The sequence below is a fragment of the Mobula birostris genome, chromosome 6, assembly GCF_030028105.1.
Source record: "Mobula birostris isolate sMobBir1 chromosome 6, sMobBir1.hap1, whole genome shotgun sequence".
Classification (NCBI taxonomy): domain Eukaryota; kingdom Metazoa; phylum Chordata; class Chondrichthyes; order Myliobatiformes; family Myliobatidae; genus Mobula; species Mobula birostris.
In genome coordinates this window covers 172,549,234-172,576,854 of record NC_092375.1, presented here as the reverse complement: position 1 = coordinate 172,576,854, position 27,621 = coordinate 172,549,234, and the positions used below count along the sequence as shown (strand labels likewise).

The window sequence follows — 27,621 nt, the reverse complement described above, 5'->3', positions numbered from 1 at the left end:
GCAGAAAAGTTTGCATACACTAGAAACATGAGATTAGAAACAAAAAAACTGGTAGAAACAGCAGGTCAGGCAGCATCTGTGGAAAGTGAAATATTTAATATTTCATTCATTCATTAGGTGATGTAGGGGTCAGCAGAAGTCTGAGGATCATTGGCTGGAGAGATTCTACAGAGTAAATGAAGGTAGTTGGTAATGGTGGAGTGGAGATTTGCAAGAAATCTCAAGGCAGTCTACATGAGTGGTGCTGGTATAAACTTTTGGATATGGAATAAGACAAATTCTGGATGGGTTTTGAAAACATAAACTTATATTGAAGCAAATCACACTTCACAGTAGATCACTATCCTGCAGTCTTGAAGAGTCATGAATGAATTCAAAATTTCCTGTCTTGTTTCTGTAATATGACTACATACATATGGGTCATTTGTAACACTTTTTTTCTGCATTATGTTGTTTTTCCCTTGCACTACCTCAGTGCACTGTGGTGACATTATCTGTATGGTTGATATGCAAAACAAGTTAATTTTTTCCCACTTTATCTTGGTATATCTAATTAGTAAACTATTTTAACACACTGCTGAAGGGAGCACAGAGGCCAGGAATGCCTTGAGGCATAGAAGGAATGTTTTGGGAATGAATGGCCACTTTTCAAAATTGTAACGTTTGAAGGGTACTCGTGTGATCAGGTGGAAGTTAGTGGAGAGAATATTTTGGTTTGCCATTAAATGCTGTTCAAAGAGCAATGACTGATCAAAGGTGTGATTATAGAGGATCATTTTGGACCCTTGGGGTCATTTTAGGGCTATGAGAAACCAATGTGACAGGAATCAGATGTTTAAAAAAAGATGGAGGCAAATTTGAGAAATGATATCAAGAATCTTGGAGAGGAAGTTTAGTTTTTTTTAAATGAGTTGATTTGGAATATTACGATCATTACTATACATTTTGAGTAATTAAAATTGTCCTGCAGATGGGCTTTCTTGAGTTTAAGCTAGGATACAGAACTGATATTTTTAAAATGTGTAAAATTATCAGATGTTCCACAAGTTCAAGGTACTACTTCCTCAGCAATGATTGCTAACACTGCATCCATATTAAGTTCTTTTATCACTGAATGGAGATGCAGTACAGGTTTCCCCCGCTATCTGAAGGTAGAGTGTTCCTATGAAACCATTCGTAAGCCTACCAAATCATACCAAATAACACAAAAATACACAGCCTATATAAAGTAGAAATAATGTATGTACAGTGTAGTTTCACTTACCGGAATTGGAAAGACAGCAAGCACACTGATGGTGTGTTAGGCTGAGGTTGCGGTGGTGGGAGCTACAGGAGACTGGTCACTAACGTCTTCTATGTCTGCCTGCCTTGATGTCGAAGGCTGAGGTTCGTTGGCTGATGTAGAAGGCTTGAAAAACGACAGAATGCTTGACTGCTGAACCTCACGCATTTTTCTATCATACAGTTCTTTGTAAGCACTCAAACCATCCTGCAAATATGCCCTAAACCTATATGAACTTCTGCTTCCCTCTACTTCCCTACATCTAAGTTAATTTCATGTCCAAGCCACCATTATCCCTTATTGCCACCAATTTTGCAATTTTTGCATTGCTTCATCATTCCCATTTTGTTAGTTGAACACAGTATAGAATTAGCAGGTCATATAGACTTTATTTAATCCTGACTTGCCCAGGCAATTATATAGTTCGTTCTGTTTTTTGTACATTAAAAAAAGTTATTAATTTTAATCTAGACAAACTGCAAACTGTTTTGCTTTAAATCTTTTGCCAGGTACTTGCCTCCTGAGTGTTTTGTTGTAGGAAAAGAACCACCCAAAATTTCTAACAAAGTGGATGTCTGGTCTGTCGGAGTTATCTTCTTCCAGTGTCTGTATGGTCGGAAGGTGATATTTAATTTCTTTAAATTATCTCCAGGATTTTTTGTTTGTGAAAATTGTCTTATGTAAAGTATTCTTTTTCAGCCCTTTGGCCACAACCAGTCACAGCAGGATATCTTACAAGAGAATACAATATTAAAAGCAACTGAAGTCCAATTTCCTGTTAAACCAGTTGTTAGCAATGAAGCAAAGGTAATTGGGCTCAGTGTTGTATTTGCACTTTTTTTTCCCTCATTTGTTGAAACAATTGCAGAATTCATTTGATTTAAAATCTAATGCTTCTGTCGTTTCAGGCTTTCATTAGACGTTGTTTAGCATATCGCAAAGAAGATCGCTTTGATGTGCATCTGCTGGCTAATGATACTTACCTTCTTCCTCATATGCGACGGTCAAATTCTTCAGGAAATCTACATATGCCTGGGCCAGCCACAATACCAGTTTCACCAATGTCAAACATAGTTTCTTATTAAGACTGATAGTTAGACTGACAGATCTTGTTAAACTTTCCATATTAATTCACAGCTGAAGATGGGATGACTTGAAATAATTTCTTCTTGGGAGGGAGAATTGGAAGGAGAAAGCAGAGGCTGTGAAAGGATTAGGGTGTACCAATTTTTAAATTCTTTGCTTTTGATCTATTTCAAATAGAATTGAACCATGGATAACAGTGAACTGCAGATATTAGCCAGAGTACTGCACACTGTAAAACTTATGCATTTAGGAGCTGAAAACTGTTCATCCACATTTTTTGGGAACACTGTATATAGTCTGTTTGGAAGTCACATTGGGACTTCTGTTTTTTGTTTAAAATAAGGCCAGAAAATGATTTTAGCACACAAATACAACAGCCCATCCAAATAAAATTGTGAAGAGAAATTGAGTAGCTCTTATGAACCTGTAAATGCACATAAATATTTACATATTGAAGCTACAATAAGCAGCTGATGTATTTATAGGTCAAATTGTAGAATGTACTGTGCAAGATAATAGTAAAATAGCATTGTTTTATATTGTTGTAAATGATTTCATTATATTTACCTTGTTCTTAAGTAACAGCAGTTTGATTTTGTAAAGGCTGTATAAAAATTTGGCGTTTTGTTTTTGCTTTCTTAATCGGATCCTGAATTCCAATAATGGATTTGCCCATTGCTACAACGTAGCATTGGTGTTTTATTAAAACACGGCCTTCATACATTAGCAACAAAAGTCAGATCTGTAAAGGCTTAATTTTGTATTTAATGAGATTGTCTTAAATTTTGTAATATTGAGGGATAGGCCATTTTATTGATTAGCCTTGATTGCTTGGCATTATTGGAGAGATATTCAACTATTGGAGAAGAAAAACAAAATGAAATGCAGGACAAATTGTTACATGTTTGCAGGATTATTGGTTTCTTCTCTGTGTAGGCATAAATGGTGTGAAACATTAAATTTTGAACAGTTGCCTGTGCTGTACAAATTACAACCATTTTCAGAAATGCAAAATCTTAATTGTTAGTACAGTTTTCTGCTTGTTTTTACATCCATGCAAATAGAATGCCTGTGTGTAATTTATACACTGAAACGAAAAAAGGTTTATCTGGGCTTGTTAATGTTGTATAATTAAGCTGTTGCCTGTGTTCCTGGTGTTAAAAGCTGCATTGTTTTCACTGTAAATAAAATGTTTAACTGTTGACTTAAAAATGTGCTGCTGATACTGTAGAGAGTGCAGCCAAACCCAGTAATAAAACTACAAAATTCTATTTCATTCATGTTTTGACTAAAAGTTCGTTGTGCCAGTTGCTGCCCATAAAGTAGTGAGCTACTGCCCTAAATTCTGACTTCAAGTCTCTGCATGGTATATAGATCAAGTGGGAAGAGATGCAAGCTCTACACATAGTGAAAATAACTTCGACAGCTGATTAGACCACGTTTCAACTTGTGTAGAACCTGTTTCAGCCATTGGTTATTGACATAAAGTATTGTACTTAATTTTTTCTAAAAGTAACATACTTGCTCTATTGCTAATAGTGAGTAATGTGCACAACTTCACATGAACTAAATTTTAATACTTCCATGTTTAATGGAAATATTAAAGTTGCCAGGATAAAAATCTGATGGCAATGCAATTCAAGTAAAGTTATTCCATCAAGTGGAACAACTGCCTCTGTGCAAGATATTGAATCAGCACTGTATCTAGGCCTCAGGATTTCACTCCAGCCATTTAAAAAAAAAATAGAACCTTTATTCTCATATAGAGCATTACAGCACCGAAATAGCCCATCGGCCCATCTGGTCCCATCAAGCTGCACCCCTATATCCCTCCCATCCATGTACTTATCCAAACTTTTCAAATGTTGAAATCAAACCTGTGTCCACTACTTCAGCTGGCAGTTTGTCCCCCACCCCAGGTTTACCTTAAACATTGCACCTTTCACTCTTAAACTATGACCTCTAGTTCTTGTCTCACCCATCCTTGGTGGAAAAGCCTATCTTAAACCACTATAAATACGCTCTCATTCTCCAATGTCCCAGGAACTAAAGTCCTAATCTATTCAACCTTTCCCTAAACTTGGATCCTCGGGTCCCATCAATATCCTGGTAAATTTTCTCTCTTCTTTCAATCTTACTGATATTTTTGCTGGAGGTAGGTGGCCAGAATTGCACGCAATACTCTAAATTATGCCTCACCAAAATCGTATACAATTTCAGCATAATATCCCAACTCCTGTACTTGAATTTATGAAGGCCAATATGCCAAAAAAATTCTTTATGACCCTATTTATCTGTCGTGTCTCTTTCAAGCAGCGTTGGATCTCTATTCCCAAATCCATCTATTCTACTGCACTCCTTGGTGCCCTACCACTCACTGTGCAAGTCCTACCCTGGTTTGTCCTCACAAAGTGCAACACCTCACACTTGTCTCCCTTAAGTTCCATCTGCTTGTTTTCCAGAAGATCTAGATTCCACTGCAATCTTTAATAGTCCTACTGATTATCAAAGTTTACCACATTATTGTCTAGATTGTTAACAAACAAAAACGGATCCAGCACTGATCCCTGAGGCACATCACTGTCACAGTCCTCCTCTCAGAGAAGCAACCATCTACTACCACTTAATGGCTTCTGCAAAGCTAATGCCAAATCCAATTTACTACCTCATTCTGAATTTCAAGTGACTGACCTTTCTTGACCAACCTCCCATGTAGGATCTTGTCAAAGGCCTTGCTGAAGTCCAAGTAGAAAACATAAACTACCCTGTCTATCCAAATACTTGCACAGTATATCTGATCCCTTAGAATATCCTCCAGTGTTAATGTCAGGCTCACCAGCCTATAATTTCCTGGCATATTTTTGGGGCCTTCCTGAAACAATAGTACAAAATGGGCTGTTGCCCATTCATTGACTATTGCACCTCACCCACAGCAAAGGATATTTCACATACCATTACTAAGGCCCCTACAATTTCTGCACTGTCCTTCTAATAAGTTTGAATAAACATCTTGTCACCTGAGGATTTATTCACCCTAATTTGCCTCAAGACAAAGCAACCCCTTCTCTGTAATCCCTACATGGTCCATGACCTCACTGCTGTTTTGCTTTGGTTTTATAGACTGGCCACCTCTGGAGTAAATTGAAATGTAAAAAAATCCATTTAAGGTCACCTACATCACTTTTGTGCATAGATAACTACATTGATTTTTCAAGAAGATCAATTCTGTCCCTTGCTTTCCTTATTCTCTTAATATATTTGTAGAAGTCCTTGGGATTCTCTTTCTTTGGGGTGACATCATGCTGTGTTCCTGATTTCCCTCTAATTTGTTCTCTTACATTTCTTATACTTAAGTTTTATCTCATTTGTTCCTTGCTGCCTATACCTGCTGTGCACCTCCTCCTGGACAACAATATCTCTTGAAAACCAAGGTTCTCTAAACCTGTTATCCTTGCCTTTTATTTTGATAGGAATATACAAACACTGCATTCCCAAAAATTTCACTTTTGAAGGCCTCCTACAGTGAGTACAACTTTGCCAGTAAACATAAAGTTCCAATCCGTACTTAAAGATTCTTTCTGATACTATCAAAATTTGCTTTTCTCCAAATTAGAATCTCAACTTGATGACTAGACCTATCTTCCCTCATAATTATCTTGGAATTATGATATCTGGATTCAAAACGTTTCCCATACACACATTTCTGTCACCTGCCCTCTTTCATTCCCCAATAGGAGATCCAGTTATGCACACTATATATGAAGTAACCTTTCCTGAACACATTTCACAAATTTTTCCATCCAGCCATTTTACACTATGGGAGTCTCAGTCAATACGTGAAAAGTTAAAATCACCTATTATTGCAACCTTGTGTTTCTTGCAACTGTCTGCAATCTCTCCGCACGCTGCTACTCTAAATCATACTGACTATTGGGTGGTTTATAAAATAATCCCACTAATGTAGTCATCCCTTCTGTTATTCCTCAGTTCCACCCATAGAGCCTCAATCTGTCCTGTCTGAGCACTGCCATGACATTTTTCTTGACTAGCAATATTATCCCTCCTGCTCATAATGGATAAAACTACGGAACCCCGTAACATTGAGCTGCCAGTCTTGCACAGGCTTTATATAAATTGGGTATTTGTAACCTGGGGTGGATATATACAGATACAAAACTGTAAAACAGTTAACAAGCTTTGTTTTAACCTGTATCTTATCTTTCTTTTCTAGGAAATTAAGGAGCACGGCACTCGGGCCCTCAAGCCTGCCCCACCACTCATGGCTGATCACAGGCCTTGATTTGCATTGGGATAACTTTCAATATAAAATAAGGCATTCCTGTAACTTTCAAAATTAGATTAACAAATAAATGAGATGTACCATGAGTGAAGGTTGCATTACACCAGTGATTTTCTTAGTGATATCAGAAACTAGTATGCCTTGTATTTATACACTGTGCTCCAGTGCTAGTGTTTGATTCTGTGTGAGACAATATGGTACACAATTTGTAAAATCATTAAAACAGAAAATACTGGAAACAGGCAGGCAACATCTAATCTCTTCATCGGAAATGGTATTAAGGAACAAATTACTATATGTATCAAGGAAGGGATGGGGTTGAGATGGGATAAATGATTGTGATGGTTAACATCAGATTAAGGAATTTTGTGTTGATTATGTGAGGCACATCCAGCAGACAAGCCAATATAAACACAAAGGAAAAAGCTGAACCAAAACAATGACAGGAAAAATTGGCCATTTCTAAATACAAAGAAAAGAGAGACCCTCTAAAGTTTGACAATTTGATATTGGCTCCTGCAGCTGCAACAAGATCAGATGTTTCTCAAGCTTTCATCGTGTCACAAAGAAAAAGATCAAAATGGGAGTGGAGCGGTGAAAAGTGAGATGCTATGGACCAGCTGCAGGTGCTTCTCAATTCAATGACCCAATCTGTGTGTTGTTTCTATTATGTAGAGAAAACCATATTGTGAACACCAAATAAATTAGATTGGAAGAACTGATTGATCTTTAGTTATGCACCATTTTTTCTTCCTCCTTTCTTAAACAAGGGAGTCATACATCTGGTTTTTCAACAGGTGGTATCTTGAAAATAACAGTCTGACTTGTTTATGAATCCGTTGAAATTTTCACCTCTTTTAGTCTGGAGTGGGTGGGGAGGTAGATAAGCTAAAATATTTCATTCAACTTTTCCACACCTGAAATTGAAGCATTAGTGTGGTCATGATAGCAGTTTGAAGTGTTTTTAAAATCGGAAGATGCATATAAGCTCTTCCATCCACTTAACAACTGGAGATTTCAGAAATCAACTGCAATAAACTAAACAAATAGAAATCACTCCTGCAAATGCTGGAAATCTTAAAAAAAAGTGTTTTTATTTTAATTTCAGTTACAATCATGGATTTTGGACGACACAAAAGTTAGAATGATACTAGTAGAAGAGTCCGGCAATAGTTCACCAAGCTTTCAAATGTACTACATAACTCTTCATTTACAGTGCCTGCAAAAAGTGTTAACCCCCTCCCCAACCCGGAAGTTTTCATGTTTTATTGTTTTACAACATTAAATCACAGTGGATTTAATTTGGTTCTTTTGACTCTGATCAACGGAAAAGACTCGTTTGTGTCAAAGTGAAAACAAATTTCTATAAATTGGTCTAAATTTATTACAATTATTAAACACAAAATAACTGATTGCATAATAACTCACCCCCTTTTGTACTTTGTCGATGCACTTTTGACAGCAATTACAGCCTTGAGTCTGTGTGGATAGGTCTCTATCAGCTTTGCACATCTGGACACTGCAATTTTTCCCCATTCTTCTTTACTAGAGTGTTCAAGCTCTGTCAGGATGCATGGGGATAGTGAGAGAACTGTCCTTTTCAAGTCCAGTCACAAATTCTCAATTGGATTGAGGTTTGGACTCTGACTTTGCCTCTCCAGGACATTAACTTTATTGATTTTAAGCCATTCCTGTGTAGCTTTGGCTTGATGTTTGGGGTCATTGTCTTGCTGGAAAATAAATCTTCTCTCAAGTCGCAGTTCTCTTGCAGGTTGCATTAGGTTTTCCTCCAGGATTTCCCTGTATTTTGCTGCATTCATTTTACCCTCTACCTTCACAAGCTTTCCAAGGCTGCTGCAGTGAAGCATCCCCACAGCATGCTGCAGTGTGTTTGATGGTGTGCGGTGTTTGGCTTATGTCAATCATAGCATTTAGTCTGATGGCCGAAAAGCTCACTTTTGGTTTCATCAGACCATAGAAACTTCTTCGAACTGACATCAGAGTTCCCCGCCTGACTTCTGGCAAACTCTGGCTGAGATTTGCTTTTCAACAGAGGCTTTCTCTTTGCCACTCTCCCATAAAACTTGCGACTGTTGAAGCACCCAGGCAACGGTTGTTGTATGCACAGTCTCTCCCATCTCAGCCACTGAAGCTTTTAACTCCTCCAGAGCTATCACAGGTCTCTTGGTGGCCTCCCTCACTAGTCCCCTTCTTGCACGGTCGGTCAGTTTTTGAGGACGGTCTGCTCTAGGCAGAAGTACAGTTGTGCCATATTCTTTCCATTTCTTGATGATTGAGTTAACTATTCAAAGGGATGTTCAGTGAATTAGAATTTTTTTCGTATCCATCTCTTGACTTGTGCCTTTCAATAACCCTTTCACAGAGTTGCTTGGAGCGTTCTTTTGTCTTAGTGCAGTTTTTGCCAGGACACTGACTCATCGGCAGTTAGACCGGATAATTTTGAAAGCGCCGGTTTCACGTAAAAATGTTAGGCGTCCACACCAGGCGTCTTTGAAAATACCTCCGTCCATATTAAAACGGGTATTTGGGCGCATCTCCTCCTAATGGGCATGCGCAGGACACATCTACAGAAAACAAGCGAAGAGGAAACGGTATACTTGGGGCGCGTTTGTCCAGTTACAGACTAGAAAAACTTAAAAGGAAATTGCCAAACGATGGACAGCTGTTGGTTCTCACGCAGGAGGACTTAAAACTAAAAAAAAACAAATACCGGAGTGTATGGAGTAAAACCGACAGGGAGTTCACGAACAGTATGACCCAGCTGACAACGAACATTGGAAAACTGACACAATACCAGTCTCAGCCACTACAATAGCTACACATACGGACACACAGACCCCCAGGTAGCCCCACCAACATCTTCCCCACTCGCACAGAGGGGTCACCCTGGAAACATTTCCTACAGCCATAGTCTCTTCACCGATGAAAGGGACGATGGGTTTTTTAAAACCTCCAGTTAACCTGTACACACTACAACGCCCAACCGGCGTTTTCAGATTTAAGCACTCTGGAGAGTGTTTTAGAAAAGCTCCGTTTTCGGGGGAGGAAAACGCCGTTTCAGTGTGGACTGAGGGTCAAAACAAAGAGAAAAAGCTTTGGTTACGGATTTGTCCGATCGAGTGTGGACGTAGCCCCAAATACAGGTGTACTTTTACTGCTATCAATTGAAGCACCTTGACCATTTGGAGATGTGGGTGTGATTTCCATTTAACTAATTATGTGACTTCTAAAACAATTGGCTGCAACAGTGATGATTTGGTGTGCCATATTAAAGGAGATGAATACTTACGCAATCAATTATTTAGTATTTTATATTTGTAATTAACTTAGATCACTTTGTAGAGATCTGTTTTCACTTTGAAATGAGAGTCTTTTTCTGTTGATTAGCGTAAAAAAAACAAATTAAATCCACTGTGATTCAACGTTGTAAAACAATAAAACATGAAAACCTATGGAGGGGGGTGAATACTTTTTATAGACACTATACGTAAAGACGAATAGTGAAAGGACATTGTGTTGGTACCTTTTAAAAATATGGATGAGCTGCGTCCAGAAAATGATGAATAATCTTCAGAAGATCAACAATGAACGGAGAGATTACAAATGATTTATTTCAGTGTGGCTCGTGAAGTGGGTTTCTCAGACAAACAAGTCTGATAAAATCAGTAATTCAAGATGAAACTTAGTAGACTTTCAGTGGGAAAATCAATTAAGGCACACGTATACTGAAGAAAGAATTCTGTTTTTAAAATGAATTCATACAGTTTGTTTACGGCCATGCGTGTTAAGGAGTGCTGAAAAGAGCAACAAATTAGTCTTGCAGACGTGCTAATAAGGGACAGGAAGTCCCACTGGCTCTCAATCTTTTACTGAAAGAAATGGATGTTGCACTGGAATCCCTGTTTGGAAAGCTCCAATACAAAAAGTAACTTACTTTTACCCAACCTGTTCTATACTTTAAACATTAAACATATTAAACGTGTTATAGTGTCATAAAATGCTGGAGGAACTTAATAGATCAGGCAACATCTATGGAGGGAAATAAACAGTAGGTGTTTCAGGCTGGAACGAGGGCGGGGGTAGCCCGTTAAAACAAAAACGGTGCAGCAAAAGCTGGCGGATGATTGGTAGATCCGGTAGTGAAGTGGGGAGGGGGGAAGGAAGTGTAGGAATTGTTGTAGTTAACAGTGTATTATTCCTGTGCTACACAGTTAGCCACTCCCACGTGGGAGGAGTTCACATACTGTACTAGCAGTGTTACCAATAAAGTTTAGTTGAATGTCCTGTATGCTGGCCTCTGGGTGTCTCTCTGCACTCTCCTTCAATATCCAACACAACATGGTGTCAGAAGTGGTTGATTGTTGATGAATTTTGGCCACAGACCAAAGGAGATCCCAGCAGGAAAGAATTTACAGAAAGGCTGTTCTTGTTTGCATACATCTATGAAAAAATATTCAGCGATGACTTATCAGCCTAAACTGCCTGTGCTAGTATGTATGAACCATGAGCTTGAGCTGAGATCTGGCCAGGATTGCTAGGCAACACCTTTAGGCTGCATCCAAGAGTGGATACATTGTATTAATCTGTGGGCCACTAGCCTGGGAAAGTGCACAGAGACATAGACACAGCAAAGAAGTCAGTCAAACTCTTAGGGAGAGAACAGAAGACTTTTGTAGTCCAAATAAATGAAATAATGAACAAACAAACAGGAAAATGGAGCAAATACCTTCAGTACCTACATCTACTTACCCAATAAAGCCTGCCGAGGCACTTGATATCTCTACACCAGGGGATTTTGAGAGATGGTTCAGAGGCTTTGAGAGATTTAGGGTTGCAAGCAATCTTATTCAGGCTTCAGAAGAGCATCAAGTAAGTACACTGATATACTGCATGAGTGACAAAACAGATGACATCATGGGTGGCTTGGGACTGACCAATGCTCAGAAAAAGGAACACAAAACAGATCAAGAACGTTTCACAGAAAAGTGAAATGTGATATGATATATGTGATATAGTACAAGTTCAACTCCAGAAAACAGGAGCCAAATGAAAGTTGTAAATTACTTCATCACAGCATTGTCAGACAACTGTGCATATGGAAATCTGAGAAATGAGCTCATTGGAGACAGGGTCATTGTCGGGATACCAGACACCAAATTGTCAGAGAGACATCATTTGCGGACAAATCTCACACTAGAGAAAGCTATTACTATGGTCAGGCAGAGTGAGAATGTTCATCGGCAACAGGCAGAACTCAGGCATGAAAGCGATGCCGAGGTAAAGCTAGAAGCTGTGCAAAAAGGAGGGTACAAACAAGGTGCTGTCAGAAAGAAATGAGAGTCGAGCTCAGCTCAAACAAAACAGTCAAGCGAAAGAAAGAACAGGTAAAATGTCCAGCTGCAGGGGGTTTGGCAAGTCTCGATTCCATGTCAAAGACCTCTGTTCAGCAAATGAAGTGAAACGCCCCCCACTGCAATAGAGTTGGTCATTACATGGCTGCATCTGCAAGGAGTGCTTCTGTCTGTAGTTCCATGCAGGCCCTGTTAGGGAACTGGAGCTGGAGCTGGCTGACCTGCCGATCACTCAGGAGAATGAGGAGGTGACAGGTAGCAGCCACAGGGAGGCAGTCATCTCTAAGTAACAGAGGGCAGGTAGTTGGGTGACTGCCAGGAGAGGGAAAGGGAAGAAAGTGCAGAGTACCCCATGGCTGTTCACCTCAATAATAAATATACCACCTTGGATACTGTCGGGGAGAACAACCTACCAGTGGAAAGCTGCAGTGACCAGGTGTCCTGCACTGAGCCTGGCTTTGTGACTCAGAAAGGAAGGAGGGAGAAAAAGAGAGAGGTGATGGGAGATTCAGTAGTTAGGAACACATACAGGAGATTCTGTGGACATGAAAGAAACTCCCCTATGGCAAGTGACAGGTCCAGGATGTCTCAGATTGGGTCCATGGCATTCTTAAGGGGAAAGAGTGATCAGCCAGAAGTCGTGGTGCATTTGGTTTGACATACAGGTAGGAAAAGGAAGGAGGTCCTGAAGACTGAATATAGATAGACAGATACTTTGTTGATCTAAAAGGAAATTGCACTGTCACAGTAGCATTACAAGTGCACAGATAAACAAATATGCAAATATTAGAAGAGAAGCAAGAAAGAATAAAAAATAAGTTACCTTAGACAGTCTAATATGAGGGGCTCACCACTTCCCCAGCTATAGGTTGACTCATTATAGAGCCTAATGGCCGAGGGTAAGAATTACCTCATCTAGCAGTTTTTGAAGCAGCGCAGTTGTTTTAGTCTATCACTGAAAGTGCTCCTCTGTTCAGCCAAGGTGGCATATAGAAGGTGAAAAACATTGTCCACAACTGCTAGTATTTTCTGTGGTGTCCTTTGTTCTATTACAGCCTCCAGTTTGTCCAGTTTGGCAACAACAGACTGGTAGAACATGTGAAGGAGAGGCCTGCATACTCTGAAGGATTTCAGTCTCTGGCCCTTCCTGTACACAGCCTCTGTGTTGGTGTCCACTCGAGTCTGCCGTCCAGGTGCACCCCAGATACTTGTAGGTCCTCACCACATCCACATCCTCATCATCAGTAGCAACAGGGAGCAGTGCAGGCTTAGTCTCCCTAAAGTTCATCACCATCACCTTTGTCTCACTGATGCTGAGCTGCAGATGATTCAGCTTGCACCATTTGACAAGGTCATAGAAACATAGAAACATAGAAAATAGGTGCAGGAGTAGGCCATTCGGCCCTTCGAGCCTACACCGCCATTTATTATGATCATGGCTGATCATCCAACTCAGAACCCCGCCCCAGCCTTCCCTCCATACCCCCGATTCCCATAGCCACAAGGGCCATATCTAACTCCCTCTTAAATATAGCCAATGAACTGGCCTCAACTGTTTCCTGTGGCAGAGAATTCCACAGATTCACCACTCTCTGTGTGAAGAAGTTTTTCCTAATCTTGGTCCTAAAAGGCTTCCCCTTTATCCTCAAACTGTGGCCCCTTGTTCTGGACTTCCCCAACATCGGGAACAATCTTCCTGCATCTAGCCTGTCCAATCATTTTAGGATTTTATACGTTTCAATCAGATCCCCCCTCAATCTTCTAAATTCCAACGAGTACAAGCCCAGTTCATCCAGTCTTTCTTCATATGAAAGTCCTGCCATCCCAGGAATCAATCTGGTGAAGCTTCTTTGTACTCCCTCTATGGCAAGGATGTCTTTCCTCAGATTAGGGGACCAAAACTGCACACAATACTCCAGGTCTGGTCTCACCAAGGCCTTGTACAACTGCAGTAGTACCTCCCTGCTCCTGTACTCAAATCCTCTCGCTATAAGTGCCAGTATACCATTCGCCTTTTTCACCGCCTGCTGTACCTGCATGCCCACTTTCAATGACTGGTGTATAATGACACCCAGGTCTCATTGCACCTCCCCTTTTCCTAATCGGCCACCATTCAGATAATAATCTGTTTTCCTATTTTTGCCACCAAAGTGGATAACTTCACATTTATCCACATTAAATTGCATCTGCCATGAATTTGCCCACTCAACCAACCTATCCAAGTCACTCTGCATCCTCTTAGCATCCTCCTCACAGCTAACACTGCCACCCAGCTTCGTGTCATCCGCAAACTTGGAGATGCTGCATTTAATTCCCTCATCCAAGTCATTAATATATATTGTAAACAACTGGGGTCCCAGCACTGAGCCTTGCGGTACTCCACTAGTCACCGCCTGCCATTCTGAAAAGGTCCCGTTTATTCCCACTCTTTGCTTCCTGTCTGCTAACCAATTCTCCATCCACATCAATACCTTACCCCCAATACCATGTGCTTTAAGTTTGCACACTAATCTCCTGTGTGGGACCTTGTCAAAAGCCTTCTGAAAATCCAAATATACCACATCCACTGGTTCTCCCCTATCCACTCTACTAGTTACATCCTCAAAAAATTCTATGAGATTGGTCAGACATGATTTTCCTTTCACAAATCCATGCTGACTTTGTCCGATGATTTCACCGCTTTCCAAATGTGCTGTTATCACATCTTTGATAACTGACTCCAGCAGTTTCTCCACCACCAACGTTAGGCTAACCGGTCTATAATTCCCCAGTTTCTCTCTCCCTCCTTTTTTAAAAAGTGGGGTTACATTAGCCACCCTCCAATCCTCAGGAACTAGTCCAGAATCTAACGAGTTTTGAAAAATTATCACTAATGCATCCACTATTTCTTGGGCTACTTCCTTAAGCACTCTAGGATGCAGACCATCTGGCCCTGGGGATTTATCTGCCTTCAATTCCTTCAATTTACCTAACACCACTTCCCTAGTAACATGTAGTTCACTCAGTTCCTCCATCTCACTGGACCCTCTGTCCCCTACTATTTCTGGAAGATTATTTATGTCCTCCTTAGTGAAGACAGAACCAAAGTAATTATTCAATTGGTCTGCCATGTCCTTGCTCCCCATAATCAATTCACCTGTTTCTGTCTGTAGGGGACCTACATTTGTCTTTACCAGTCTTTTCCTTTTTATATATCTATAAAAGCTTTTACAGTCAGTTTTTATGTTCCCTGCCAGTTTTCTCTCATAATCTTTTTTCCCCTTCCTAATTAAGCCCTTTGTCCTCCTCTGCTGAACTCTGAATTTCTCCCAGTCCTCAGGTGAGCCACTTTCTCTGGCTAATTTGTATGCTTCTTCTTTGGAATTGATACTATCCCTAATTTCTCTTGTCAGCCACGGGTGCACTACCTTCCTTGATTTATTCTTTTGCCAAACTGGGATGAACAATTGTTGTAGTTCATCCATGCAACCTTTAAATGCTTGCCATTGCATATCCACCGTCAATCCTTTAAGTGTCATTTGCCAGTCTATCTTAGCTAATTCACGTCTCATACCTTCAAAGTTACCCTTCTTTAAGTTCAGAACCTTTGTTTCTGAATTAACTATGTCACTCTCCATCTTAATGAATTCCACCATATTATGGTCACTCTTACCCAAGGGGCCTCTCACGATAAGATTGCTAATTAACCCTTCCTTATTGCTCAAAACCCAGTCCAGAATAGCCTACTCTCTAGTTGGTTCCTCGACATGTTGGTTCAAAAAACCATCCCGCATACATTCCAAGAAATCCTCTTCCTCAGCACCTTTACCAATTTGGTTCACCCAATCTACACGTAGATTGAAGTCACCCATTATAACTGCTGTTCCTTTATTGCACACATTTCTAATTTCCTGTTTAATACCATCGCCGACCTCACTACTACTGTTAGGTGGCCTGTACACAACTCCCACCAGCGTCTTCTGCCCCTTAGTGTTACGCAGCTCTACCCATATCGATTCCACATCTTCCTGGCTTATGTCCTCCTGTATTCCAAAGTCCAGGGCCCTATATTCATCCTCCCATCCTCCATTTATACACCCAACTGATGCTGAGTCATCAGAGAATTTCTGCAGATGACATGACTCAGTGTTGTATCAAAATCCGAGGTATACAGGGTAAACAGGGAGGGAATCCATCGAGCCCCCTGTGGGGCCTCATTGCTGCTTATAGCCATGTCTCTCACATAGCTCTGAAGCTGCACGAACTGTGGTCTGCCATATCGTGAGCTAGGTGGGATGCTATGAAGCAGGAACTCAAAGGTATTAAGCAGGGGATTGCTGCCTGTGCCATACACCAGTGAAGATAGGAGTAGGGTGATATGACAGATGAATGTGTGGCTGATCCTCCCACCACCTTTCATTGCCTCTCTCAAACTATGCTGCGTTTAAACTTAGAAAAAATTAGAAGTGTTATTTGTGATCCCTCTATTAAATTCAAAACGACTTGGAGGCCATTTATTCAATACTTCCATATGATGTAATTTGACCTTTTCCAAACCTATTCTATTTCTTTTTAGTAAAAGAAAACGACGCTGCTTGCGTGGCCACTCCGGTGAATGATATCTCTAATCTGTCAAGTAGGGTGCTGTGCACAATCCTGATTTACATAGAAACATAGAAAATAGGTGCAGGCGTAGGTCATTCGGCCCTTTCAGCCTGCACCGCCATTCAGTATGATCATGGCTGATCATCCAACTCAGAACCCTGCACCAGCCTTCCCTCCATATCCCCTGATCCCCGTAGCCACAAGGGCCATATCTAACTCCCTCTTAAATATAGCCAATGAACTGGCCTCAACTGCTTCCTGTGGCAGAGAATTCCACAGATTCACCACTCTCTGAGTGAAGAAGTTTTTCCTAATCTCGGTCCTAAAAGGCTGCCCCTCTATCCTCAAACTGTGACCCCTCGTTCTGGACTTCCCCAACATCGGGAACAATCTTCCTGCATCTAGCCTGTCCAATCCCTTTAGGATTTTATACTTTTCAATCAGATCCCCCCTCAATCTTCTAAATTCCAACGAGTACAAGCCCAGTTCATTCAGTCTTTCTTCATATGAAAGTCCTGCCATCCCAGGAATCAATCTGGTGAACCTTCTTTGTACTCCCTCTATGGCAAGGATGTCTTTCCTCAGATTAGGGGACCAAAACTGCACACAATACTCCAGGTGTGGTCTCACCAAGGCCTTGTACAACTGCAGTAGTACCTCCCTGCTCCTGTACTCAAATCCTCTCGCTATAAATTCCAGCATACCATTCACCTTTTTCACCGCCTGCTGTACCTGCATGCCCACTTTCAATGACTGGTGTATAATGACACCCAGGTCTCGTTGCACCTCCCCTTTTCCTAATCGGCCACCATTCAGATAATAATCTGTTTTCCTATTTTTGCCACCAAAGTGGATAACTTCACATTTATCCACATTAAATTGCATCTGCCATGAATTTGCCCACTCACCCAACCTATCCAAGTCACCCTGCATCTTCTTAGCATCCTCCTCACAGCTAACACTGCCACCCAGCTTCGTGTCATCCGCAAACTTGGAGATGCTGCATTTAATTCCCTCATCCAAGTCATTAATATATATTGTAAACAACTGGGGTCCCAGCACTGAGCCTTGCAGTACCCCACTAGTCACTGCCCGCCATTCTGATGGAGACAGACGTGAGAGAACGGAGGAACATCTGGAGAAACTTCTGAAATGCCTGCTTTGCTGCCGCTGCTACAGTATGATCCAGAATCTCTGGAGGGGAAGGCCCCAAATCCTTGGCTTTGCTTGTTGCTCAGCGGCCGGGACAGGGTCGAAGTGGTGGGCAAAAATGGTGCTCGGTGTCGAAGTGCTGGTCAGAGGCTCGAAATTCAGACGGACTCAGAGTCAGCTGTGGTCGGGTGCTTCCAATGCATTGACAGTTGTTGGTGCCTGGAGGTTTATGACAGAGAGAGTTTCTCCTTTCTGCCACCTGCTATCGAGGACTATCAGGAGTCGATCGGAGCTTTGAGGCTTTTCTTTACCGTTCCCATGGTCTGCTCTTCATCAAATTATGGTATTTCTTTGCACTGCTGTGACTATATGTTGTAATTATGTGGTCTTGTCAGTGTTAGTCTTTGGTTTGTCCTGTTTTTTTTTTGTGATATCACTCTGAGGGAACATTGTATCATTTTTTAATGCATGCATTTCTAAATGACAATAAACGAGGACTGAGTGTCCTCATAATCTAATCTAATCTATATGTTGAGGGGAGTGGAGTCCACGACACTAATGGTTCTTTTTTTATGTTTCACAACAGCCCATGTCTTTCTTTCTTTAGTTTAGTTGGTTAACTTTGTTTAGATTAGTTTTTCTTTTGGGGTATATTTTTTTTCCTTCTTCATGTTTCTTTTTGTATATTATATTTGTATCCTGTACGATTGGGAAGTTTAATACCCGTGTGTCAACTGGGTTTATATTTAAATATGTTAATTACAAGAATGTAATCCCAATAATTTTGTATCAATACTATGTTATGTTTATCTTTACGAAACTAATAAAAAGATTGAAAAAGAAAAAGAATGTGTGGCTGAATAAATGATGCAGGGGCAGAGTTTCAAATGTGTGGATCATTAGAATTTCTCTTGGGGAAGGTATAACCTGAACAAAAAGGATAGGTTACACCAGAACTTGAGGGGAGCAATGTCCTTGCAGATAGGCTTGCTCGAGATGTTGGGGAGGGATTAAACTAGGTTTCTGGGGGGATGGGAACCAGATTAAGAGGTCAGATTTAGGACAGTTGGTGTAAAGGTAGAACTGGCATGTAGAGAGATTGGGAGGAAGGATAGGCAGAAGTTAGGACATAAATCCTTTCAGCTGGATGGGTTGAAATCGGTCTATTTTAATTCAACTACAGGACGGCAAAGATAAACAGGATTAGAAGATGGCTTGTTAACCTAACCTCTTCTGTACTGCGTCCAACAACGGTCTTAGATATGGGGATCAAAAGTTGTGCAGTCTCAGCATCACCCTCTGAAGTTCCTTATTTTAATGTCTTATTTTATTCCCTATTTTAAGTATCTTTATCTCCACATCTCTATTATCCCCTCTCTGTCATCTCCTCACAATCAACAATATCCTATTAACATTCCTCATTACTCACTGCATTGGTATGCTGATCACATTTCACATTTTTCTTTATGACTGCAGAGGAAGGCTATTTGACTGAATCTACCTCAACTGTGACAATTTCCTCAATCCCATTCCTCCACCTGTTTTCCTGTTACATATTCTCTCATGCATGTATCAATTCTCCTTGTTTCTACTGCCACAATTCTACACCAGGGTATCTCCACAACAGCTAATTAACCTACCAAACAGCCCATCAACAGCTAATTAACAGCTCCACAACAACTAATTAACCTGCCAGCCAGCTCACCTTTGCAACTGGGAGGAAACCTCCCCCTTCCCTTCCAGTCCTGCAGAAGGGCCTCGGCCCAAAATGTCAACTGTGCAGTCATTTCTGTAGACGCTGCCTGATTTACTCGGTTCCTCCAGCGTTCTGTATGTGTTGCTTTAAGGAATAATTTGCTTTTTGTTCTTCCTTCCCGTGGACACCTCACACTTTCCCACATCATACTTCATCTACCAGCTTCTTGCCCATTCACTAAATCTCTCCGGCTCTCTGTGGTCTCCTCACAACTTGTTAACCCAGCTGTGTTTGTGCACTCAATAAATCTGATAGACCACTTGGTTCCTTTTATAAAGTCATCAACATAGATTGTAAATTGTTAAGGTCTCTGTGGAATTCCTCCACCAATCCATCTAGGACCCATCTTCCCTCACCATCTTTCGTTACTTTATCAGTCTCCTATTCATGTCAAGATATTTTCTCCAAACTCTCTTATCTTACGCTGTTTTTTGTGACACCTTATTGTGAAACCCACACCCAATGTTCACCGACCCCCCCCAACTAAATACACTATGTTTCTTTCATGCATCCTTTTTGTTACTTTTTCAAAGAACTCTAACAAACTTGTCAAACAATTTCCCTTTTGTAAGGCTCTGTTGTCCTGCTATTGCATCTTCAGTAATGTACTATAGCATCTTCCCCAATGATAGATATTAACCTAACTGTCCTACAGTGTCCCACTGTGTCCCTCTTTCTTAAACAGTAATAGATTGTATTTGCAGTTTTCAATCCACTGGGATCTCCCCAGACAAGGAAACCAAGGATGATTGATTGAGGTTGTTAATTTGATGTAGTCATGTGGATTTAGTCAAAACTTTTGACAGGCCGGTCAAAAAAGTAAGGACGTGCTGTATCCAAGGGAGAGGAGAAAACTGGTTTCTTCAACAAGCTCAGAGGTTAGAACTCCATGTAATGACTGACAGGTGTTTGTGCCACAGGATGTTATTAACAAAGCTCAGAATTTAGTCCCTTGCTTTCTGTAATATTTATTAAAGACTTAGTATTCAATCTATTGGGCAGGATGAAGTCAGCAGACAGTACAGACATTGGACATGTGGATCACAGGGCAGAATGCTTTTGACTGCAGAAGGTAGTTGTGTCGGTCTGGTTAAAAAAAGAAAATTAAATGATTTCCTTTAGCAGCTGAGGCAAAGAATATAAGAACAGCGAAGTGAATTTTGTTTGTTGCAACTTTATAGGGCACTGGTTAGATCACACTGGGACTATTGTGTGTAGCTCTGGGTTGCCATATATAGGAAAAATGTGGTTGAACTGAACAGAGAATAGAGTTGATTGATTACAATGGTCCCAGGATTAGAGGACCTCAGTTATGGGGAAGATTGGACAATCTGTGTTTGTTTTCCTTGGAGAAAAAGAGGCTGAGGGGTGACCAGATGGAACTACATAAGATTATGAGAGACACTCATAGACAGATAATCAAAATCCTTTTCAAATGGAAGGGGTATCAGAACAAGCGGACACAAGTTTAAGGTGAGAAGGAGTTTTAAAAGGGATTTGAAGGGAAGCCTTTTTATACACAGAGAGTGGTTGATATCGAGAAGTCATTGCCCGGGGAGATGGTGGAATCATTACAACCCTCACAGAGATATTGACATAGGTATTTAAATAGGCAAGGCAAACAGGGTATGGAGAGTACGGGAAAATGGGAGTAATGTACAAGGACAGAAAGGATGTGATGGAGCAAAGGCCCCATTTCTTTACTTTTGTGAACAGTTGTGATCCTGCATTACAGGAAAGATGCAATTGTACTGAAGAAGGTGTGAAGAAGACTAACAAGAATACCAGGACTGGAAAATTTTAACACCAAGACAGGACTGGAATGGTTAGGTCATTTACATTCTATTGAGGAATTGAGGAATAGAAAATTACAGAGAGCCCAGTGATGCAAACAACAACATTTCTCTCAGCTGAGGGGGCTATAAGAACATAAAAACAGGAGTAAGAACATATCATCCAGTTCTTTCAGTCTGCTCTGCCATTTGTCAAGTCACAGCTGTTTTACTAACCAAATGCCATTTTTGTGCAATCCCACATAGACTTAGATTCCTTTAAAGTCTGAAAATTAATGGTTCTCTGCTTCAAACTAACTCAATGACTAACCCTCAACAGCCATCTAGAGTAGAGAATTCTCGACATTCGCCACCCTATGCCTGAAACAAAATCTCATCTCTGTCCAAAACTTTACCTCAAGGAAACTCTCATCCCTGGTTCCAAGCTCTTTGTCTTGGGGAATTACCCACCCTGTTAGAGCTGTGACGAGAATACACATAAATTAAGAAGTTTGCTGGCCTGGGCTAGCACAAGTGGCATCAGCAGTTGGTCTGCCACCTGTCCCCAGGGGGAAGGAGAGATAAGGAACACAATGAGCAGCATTTGGAGATGTTAATGAAGGAGCCATCAGTCTGGGTATTGTCAAGATCGGCTCCCCCTTTGAACCCTGAACTGTTTTAAGTGATGGACAGGCGATCTGGAGATGTGTAATGAAGGGACGGGAGAGAGAGCTGTCTAGAGCGGCTCCCCCTTTGAACCCTGAACTGTTTGAAGTGATGGACAGGCAATACCCCAGCAGGGGGATAAAAAAGGGACAGGTTCGCTAAGGCAGGGCACACACACGACACCCGAGGTAACGAGACCCTGGAAGCGGTGCGCCTCTCACAAGTCGGTGGGAAGTACCGGGCCATAAACGCACAGGGTGGAAAGGTACGATCAGCGGGAACTCGGTGTGTGTCCACCCTCGCTTGGGTGCTGGGTTCACTGCAGAGGATCGACCGCATCTGGAGGAGGGGTCACAGTCGGTGACCCCAGGTGACATCACAAAGGACTCGCCTGAAAGCTGCTTGTGAGCAATATTGCCGGTCTGTGAGTGGAAGCCGTTCTGACTGATCAGTCGTTCTCGTTCTCTCTCTCCCTCCCCCCACGTTGTCCATCGCCATGGCAACGATTACTGTGAACTGAACTAAATTGAACTGGACTTTGTGTCACTATGAAATTGGTTATTTACCCCTAAACAATGATAGAGCTTGATTGATCCTGTTATCTTAATTCTGTGCACATGTGTGTTTATCATTGCTGAACTGTTGCATTTTTTATCCTTTTGATTACTGTGTTGCTTGTTTCTTTAATAAAACTTTCTTAGTTCTAGTAATCCAGACTCCAACTGAGTGATCCATTTCTGCTGGTTTGGCAACCCAGTTACGGGGTACGTAACAGAGCCTTGTAATAATTTTGTGTATTTCAGTGCAATCTCTCATGTTCTTCTGAACTCCAGGAATACAGGTTTAGTCTACTCCACCTCTCCTTATAAGGCAGATCTGCCATCCCTGGAAACAGTCTACTGAATCTTCTTGCACTTTCTCTATGGCAAACAGACCAGTCCTTATGCAAGGTCAACGCTGTCCACGATATTCCAGGCAGAGTCTAAAAGCCTCTGCACTGCGGTAATATTTTCCTCCTCCTGTAGTCAAATCCTCTGGTCATAAACATTAACATAATGTTTGGCTTCCTCATTGTCTGTTGCACCTTCATAAGCAACTGGGCCTTTGCACATCAATACCACCTGATCTCTCACCATTTAACAAATCTATGCTCTTCAGTGAAAAATGCAACACGTCACATAGAACACAGAAGAGTACAGCACAGAAACAAGCCCTTCAGCCCACACGTTGTGCCAAACCAATTAAATTAGTTATCAAATGGCTAACTAAACTAATCTCTTCTGCCTACACACGTCCACATCCTGCCTTTTCACTCACATCCATGTGCCTACCTAACCATCTCTTAAAAGTCCCTGGAGTATCTCCCTCTACCACCACCCCAGCAGGACATTCCGGGCACCTACCGCTCAGTAAGAAACTTGCTCCTTGCATCTCCCTTGAACTTATCCCCTCTCACTTTAAATGCAAGACCTCTGGTATTAGACATTTCAACCCTGGGAAAAAGGTACTGTCTCTCTAATCTGTCGATGCTTCTCATAATCATATGACCCTCTAACAGATCTCTCCTCAGCCTCAGCTGCTCCCTCTCCAAAGCCTCGATAATGGAGCACCCAGAACTCTCTGCAATACTCCAGACATGGCCTTACCAGAGTTTTATAAAGCTGCAACATATCTTCCTGATGTCTGAACTCAGTGCCTCAACTAACAAAGGCAAGAATACCCTTCTTAACCACCCTATCAACCTATGTAACCACTTTCCGGAAGCTTCTGAACTTGGACCACCAGGTCCCTCTGCCCTCAACACTGCTAAGGTTCTTGCCCCTAACAGTGAGCTGTCTCTTTCCATGTGCCATACACAGGTGCAACACTTCATATTTAGCCGGGTTAAACTGCCATCTGCCATTTCTCTGCCCGTATCTGCAGATGATCTGTAATACAACTGCAGTCCTCAGATGGGCGACAATCTGCTCTATTTTGGAAACACAGTGCTCAGGGCCCCTCAGGGCAATAGGTCAGGGTGGTTCCAGCACTGATATCAAAAAGACTGCTGGTTGACAAAGGGAGAGTCTCTCGATGGATCTGTGAGGCATTGAGTCCATGGGCTAAGTTTCAAACTGCTGAGATTCAGATACCTTCAACAACCTCTGTTAGACAAATCTCAAGTTGTCTATACTCCCTGGCCTAAGTCCACCCTTCCACCGACTCCAGTGAAATCCTACTGGAGTTCAAGGAATGGGAGTGACCTGGTCACCAACCGGTGGGAAGGTCTCGCTGTTCTGGATGAATGGATAAGAGGATACACCAGTAGGAACAAGGAGTGCTCTGACAGGTGTGTATTGGAGAACTTGGGAGTCTATTCTACCTCAATAACTAACTGAACCTCAAATGCAATGGCTGAGTTTGACAATGTCCCTCATGGTAGTCTCATGCAGAAGATAAAGGGGCATGGGATCCACGGTGACTTGGTTGCTCGGATTCAGAATTGGCTTGCCCGTAGAAGACTGAAGGTCTACCAAACAGGTGGTAACAGAGAGGCTTGGATGTCAGAAACACCTTCACAATGATGAAGGTCTGCTTTCTTCTGTTGCTTAGACAGCAATATGTGAAGTGAGCACATTAATGTATTTAAATAGTTTACACAGAACCCTCATTTTCTTCTATAAATAATCAATGCTACATGAAATGTCTAAATTCTTCCCCACCTTCTCTCCCTGCGGCCGGAGAACTCAATTCAAAACAAAGTCATCACACTTTACCAGCTCAGCAGCTGCTTGGTCAGATTAAGTCGCTAATTCAACACAATGAACATCTTCATGTTCTCTCAGCCAATGAGAGCATGCCATGTTTCTGGAACTCTGCCAATAAGAAGGGAGCTACAAATTGATACAATGAGAGTGTGGTATTGGCTGGGGCAAATTCAGTGATCACATTCTGGGGTGAAAGATGTTTTTACCTTTACAATAGCACTTTTTACAGCATTTATCATTAATAGCTGGAGACGCTCGTCATTATTTTTGGTCTATGTAATAAAACCATGTCAAGCACAGACAGAACTAAATTAGAAACTTATTTGCAAAATTATCAGCATTGACAAAAGTGATAAATTTAATCTGAGAAGGATGGGAAATTGAAAGTCTGTATATTCAGTAATGAATTTCCTTAATCGTAAAAGATCTGAGGAAAGTGGGGTGGAGTGAGGATAACCAAAGCACTCAAAGATACAACCCAAGATGAGAATATAGTTATATATTTTTGTTGCGTTTAATCATAGTAATCCTAGATTTATGACAGGGTTCCTGGTAGCCTAGTGTAAGGTATCCAGGTTTGCTGATTACATGAAAATTGGTGGGATGGTGAGGTGCAGGGAGGATATTTGGAGTCTCCAACAATGTACAGAGTTGGCCAAAACTGGGCAAATGGAGATAATTGAATCCTACATTCATTCAACATAGATTGAAGAAAAAGAATCTCAGGGTGTATATTGTATACATTTCTCTGACATTAAATGTGTCTATTGAAACCAATTGAAACAGGTCTTTGAGTTCTTAAACTATTTTTCCCTGTAGCACAACTTTTCCAAGTACCAGCTTTGCTTGACCAGGATCTTGAATGATATAGTTGGTTTTATCCCACCACATGGAATTGTTAAACAAAATTGTGCCCAGTTCACATGTTGGCCTGAGTTTCAAAATGTCTCCTCTTCACCTGATTAAAACTCAGTTCATTTTACTCATTCATTTTCTTCTCCACAACCTTAAAAAAATATATTCTAAGTGTGATCCCAGGAGCTTGTCCTAAAACTATGCATTGTAACAATCCATATAGCTAACTTACATAAATAACTGAGACATTTGAAAAAGTGTGCATTATATATGCTTCTGCCTCAGCAAAAGTCAAATCAACTTGTATTTTCATTATCTCTTGTGAAACATATCAAAGTTGAATAATGTAGTTAGTTGTAAAAGAAATATGTGAATTAATACATCTCAAGATCCTACAAAAGAATATACAGTAGTGAACAGATAAATTGCTATTTTTGTATGATCCTGGTTTAATATCTCATCTCAATTTCAGCAGTTACTACTGTAAACTCTTTGTAATGGACTCAATAATCAGCCTCATTCACTTTTACCTTTCAGTTCAATGGCAGAAATATTGCCTATATATAACTAATTTTTTTTTTATCTTTCAAGCTGATGAAGCTCTGTTCTTCGGTTTTGGAAACAGTGCAGAAGAACGCTGTTTCTTATATTTTCTATACATACTGTGCATCGATAATATGAAACTATTATTCTCACACACCAAATTATTTGATAATTGCTTAAAACGTAAAATGGCAAGTTTTTATGAAACATGTCAAGAAATCAGAGCAACACACTGGTAGAGGAACAATCCTGGATGAACTTAGCAGGTCAGGCAGCATCGATGGAGAGGTATAAACAGTCAACATTTTGGGCCAAGTCCCTTCAACAGGACTGATCAGAGTGCTGATGAAGTGTCTCAGCCCCAAACATCAACTGTTTATTCATTTCCATAGATTCTGTCTAACTTGCTGGATTCCTCTGTCATTTTGTGTGCGTTGCTCTGGATTTCCAGCATCTGTAGAGTCTCTTGGGTTTAGGTAACGAGAGCGATGTGCTTTGAATATGACTATCACTAAAACTGGTACCTGGGTATTTCAAATACACCTGACACCTGAAATCTTGCAGATCTCAGTTTTCTACCACTGATGCAAGACCACATTTGTTGTTACAATTTCTATTACTTCCTCATATCAGCATGCTTAATATATTATGACACAGGTCATAACCAAACACAGCAAGTAATTTGAACACTGCACATTTTGGCAGTTAGCATTTATGAGTAATGTTTCAACCTCCGAGAATTATGGTGTGAATACATAAGCAAACATTTTAATGGATATACTTTATACTTCATTGTCGTCAAACAATTGATACTAGAATATACAAACATCACAGCGATATTTGATTCTGCACTTCCCACTTCCTGGATTACAAATATTAAAAATGTTACAAATAGTAAAATTAGTAAATATTAAAAATTTAAATTATAAATCATAAATAGAAAATAGAAAAATGGAAAGTAAGGTAGTGCAAAACAACTGAGAGGCAGGTCCGGATATTTGGAGGGTATCTGGGTTAGGATCCGTTCAGCAGTCTTATCACAGTTGGAAAGAGGCTGTTCCCAAATCTGGCCGTACGAGTCTTCAAGCTCCTGAGCCTTCTCCCGGAGGGAAGAGGGACGAAAAGTTGTGTTGGCTGGGTGGGTCGTGTCCTTGATTATCCTGGTAGCACTGCTCCGACAGCGTGCGGTGTAAAGTGAGTCCACGGACGGAAGATTGGTTTGTGTGATGTGCTGCGCCGTGTTCACGATCTTTTGCAGCTTCTTCCGGTCTTGGACAGGACAACTTCCATACCAGGTTGTGATGCACCCTAGAAGAATGCTTTCTACGGTGCATCTAGAAAAATTAGTGAGGGTTTTAGGGGACAGGCCAAATTTCTTTAGCTTTTTCAGGAAGTAAAGGTGCTGGTGGGCCTTCTTGGCAGTGGACTCTGCTTGGTTGGACCAAGTCAGGTCATTTGTGAAAATGTTAAAACAAAGTCACAGAATATTATTACTCTTGGCAAGTT

The 27,621-nt window shown here is 41.0% G+C and overlaps 1 protein-coding gene and 1 pseudogene across 5 annotated transcripts in view; both read left to right on the top strand.

The window, feature by feature from the left end:
- tlk1a (tousled-like kinase 1a) overlaps positions 1-3,648 on the top strand; it is a 128,064-nt gene extending 124,416 nt beyond the window's left edge. For all 5 annotated transcript variants that reach the window (XM_072261924.1, XM_072261925.1, XM_072261926.1 and 2 more), the window contains 3 exons: positions 1,792-1,903; positions 1,982-2,089; positions 2,191-3,648. In XM_072261924.1, the coding sequence (XP_072118025.1) occupies positions 1,792-1,903; positions 1,982-2,089; positions 2,191-2,367 (397 nt within the window). In that variant the 3' untranslated portion in view covers positions 2,368-3,648. The remainder of the gene's footprint in view (positions 1-1,791; positions 1,904-1,981; positions 2,090-2,190) is intronic.
- Positions 3,649-11,735: 8,087 nt separating this feature from the next.
- The window catches only part of LOC140198765 (piggyBac transposable element-derived protein 4-like), a 29,811-nt pseudogene continuing 13,925 nt past the window's right edge, over positions 11,736-27,621 (top strand).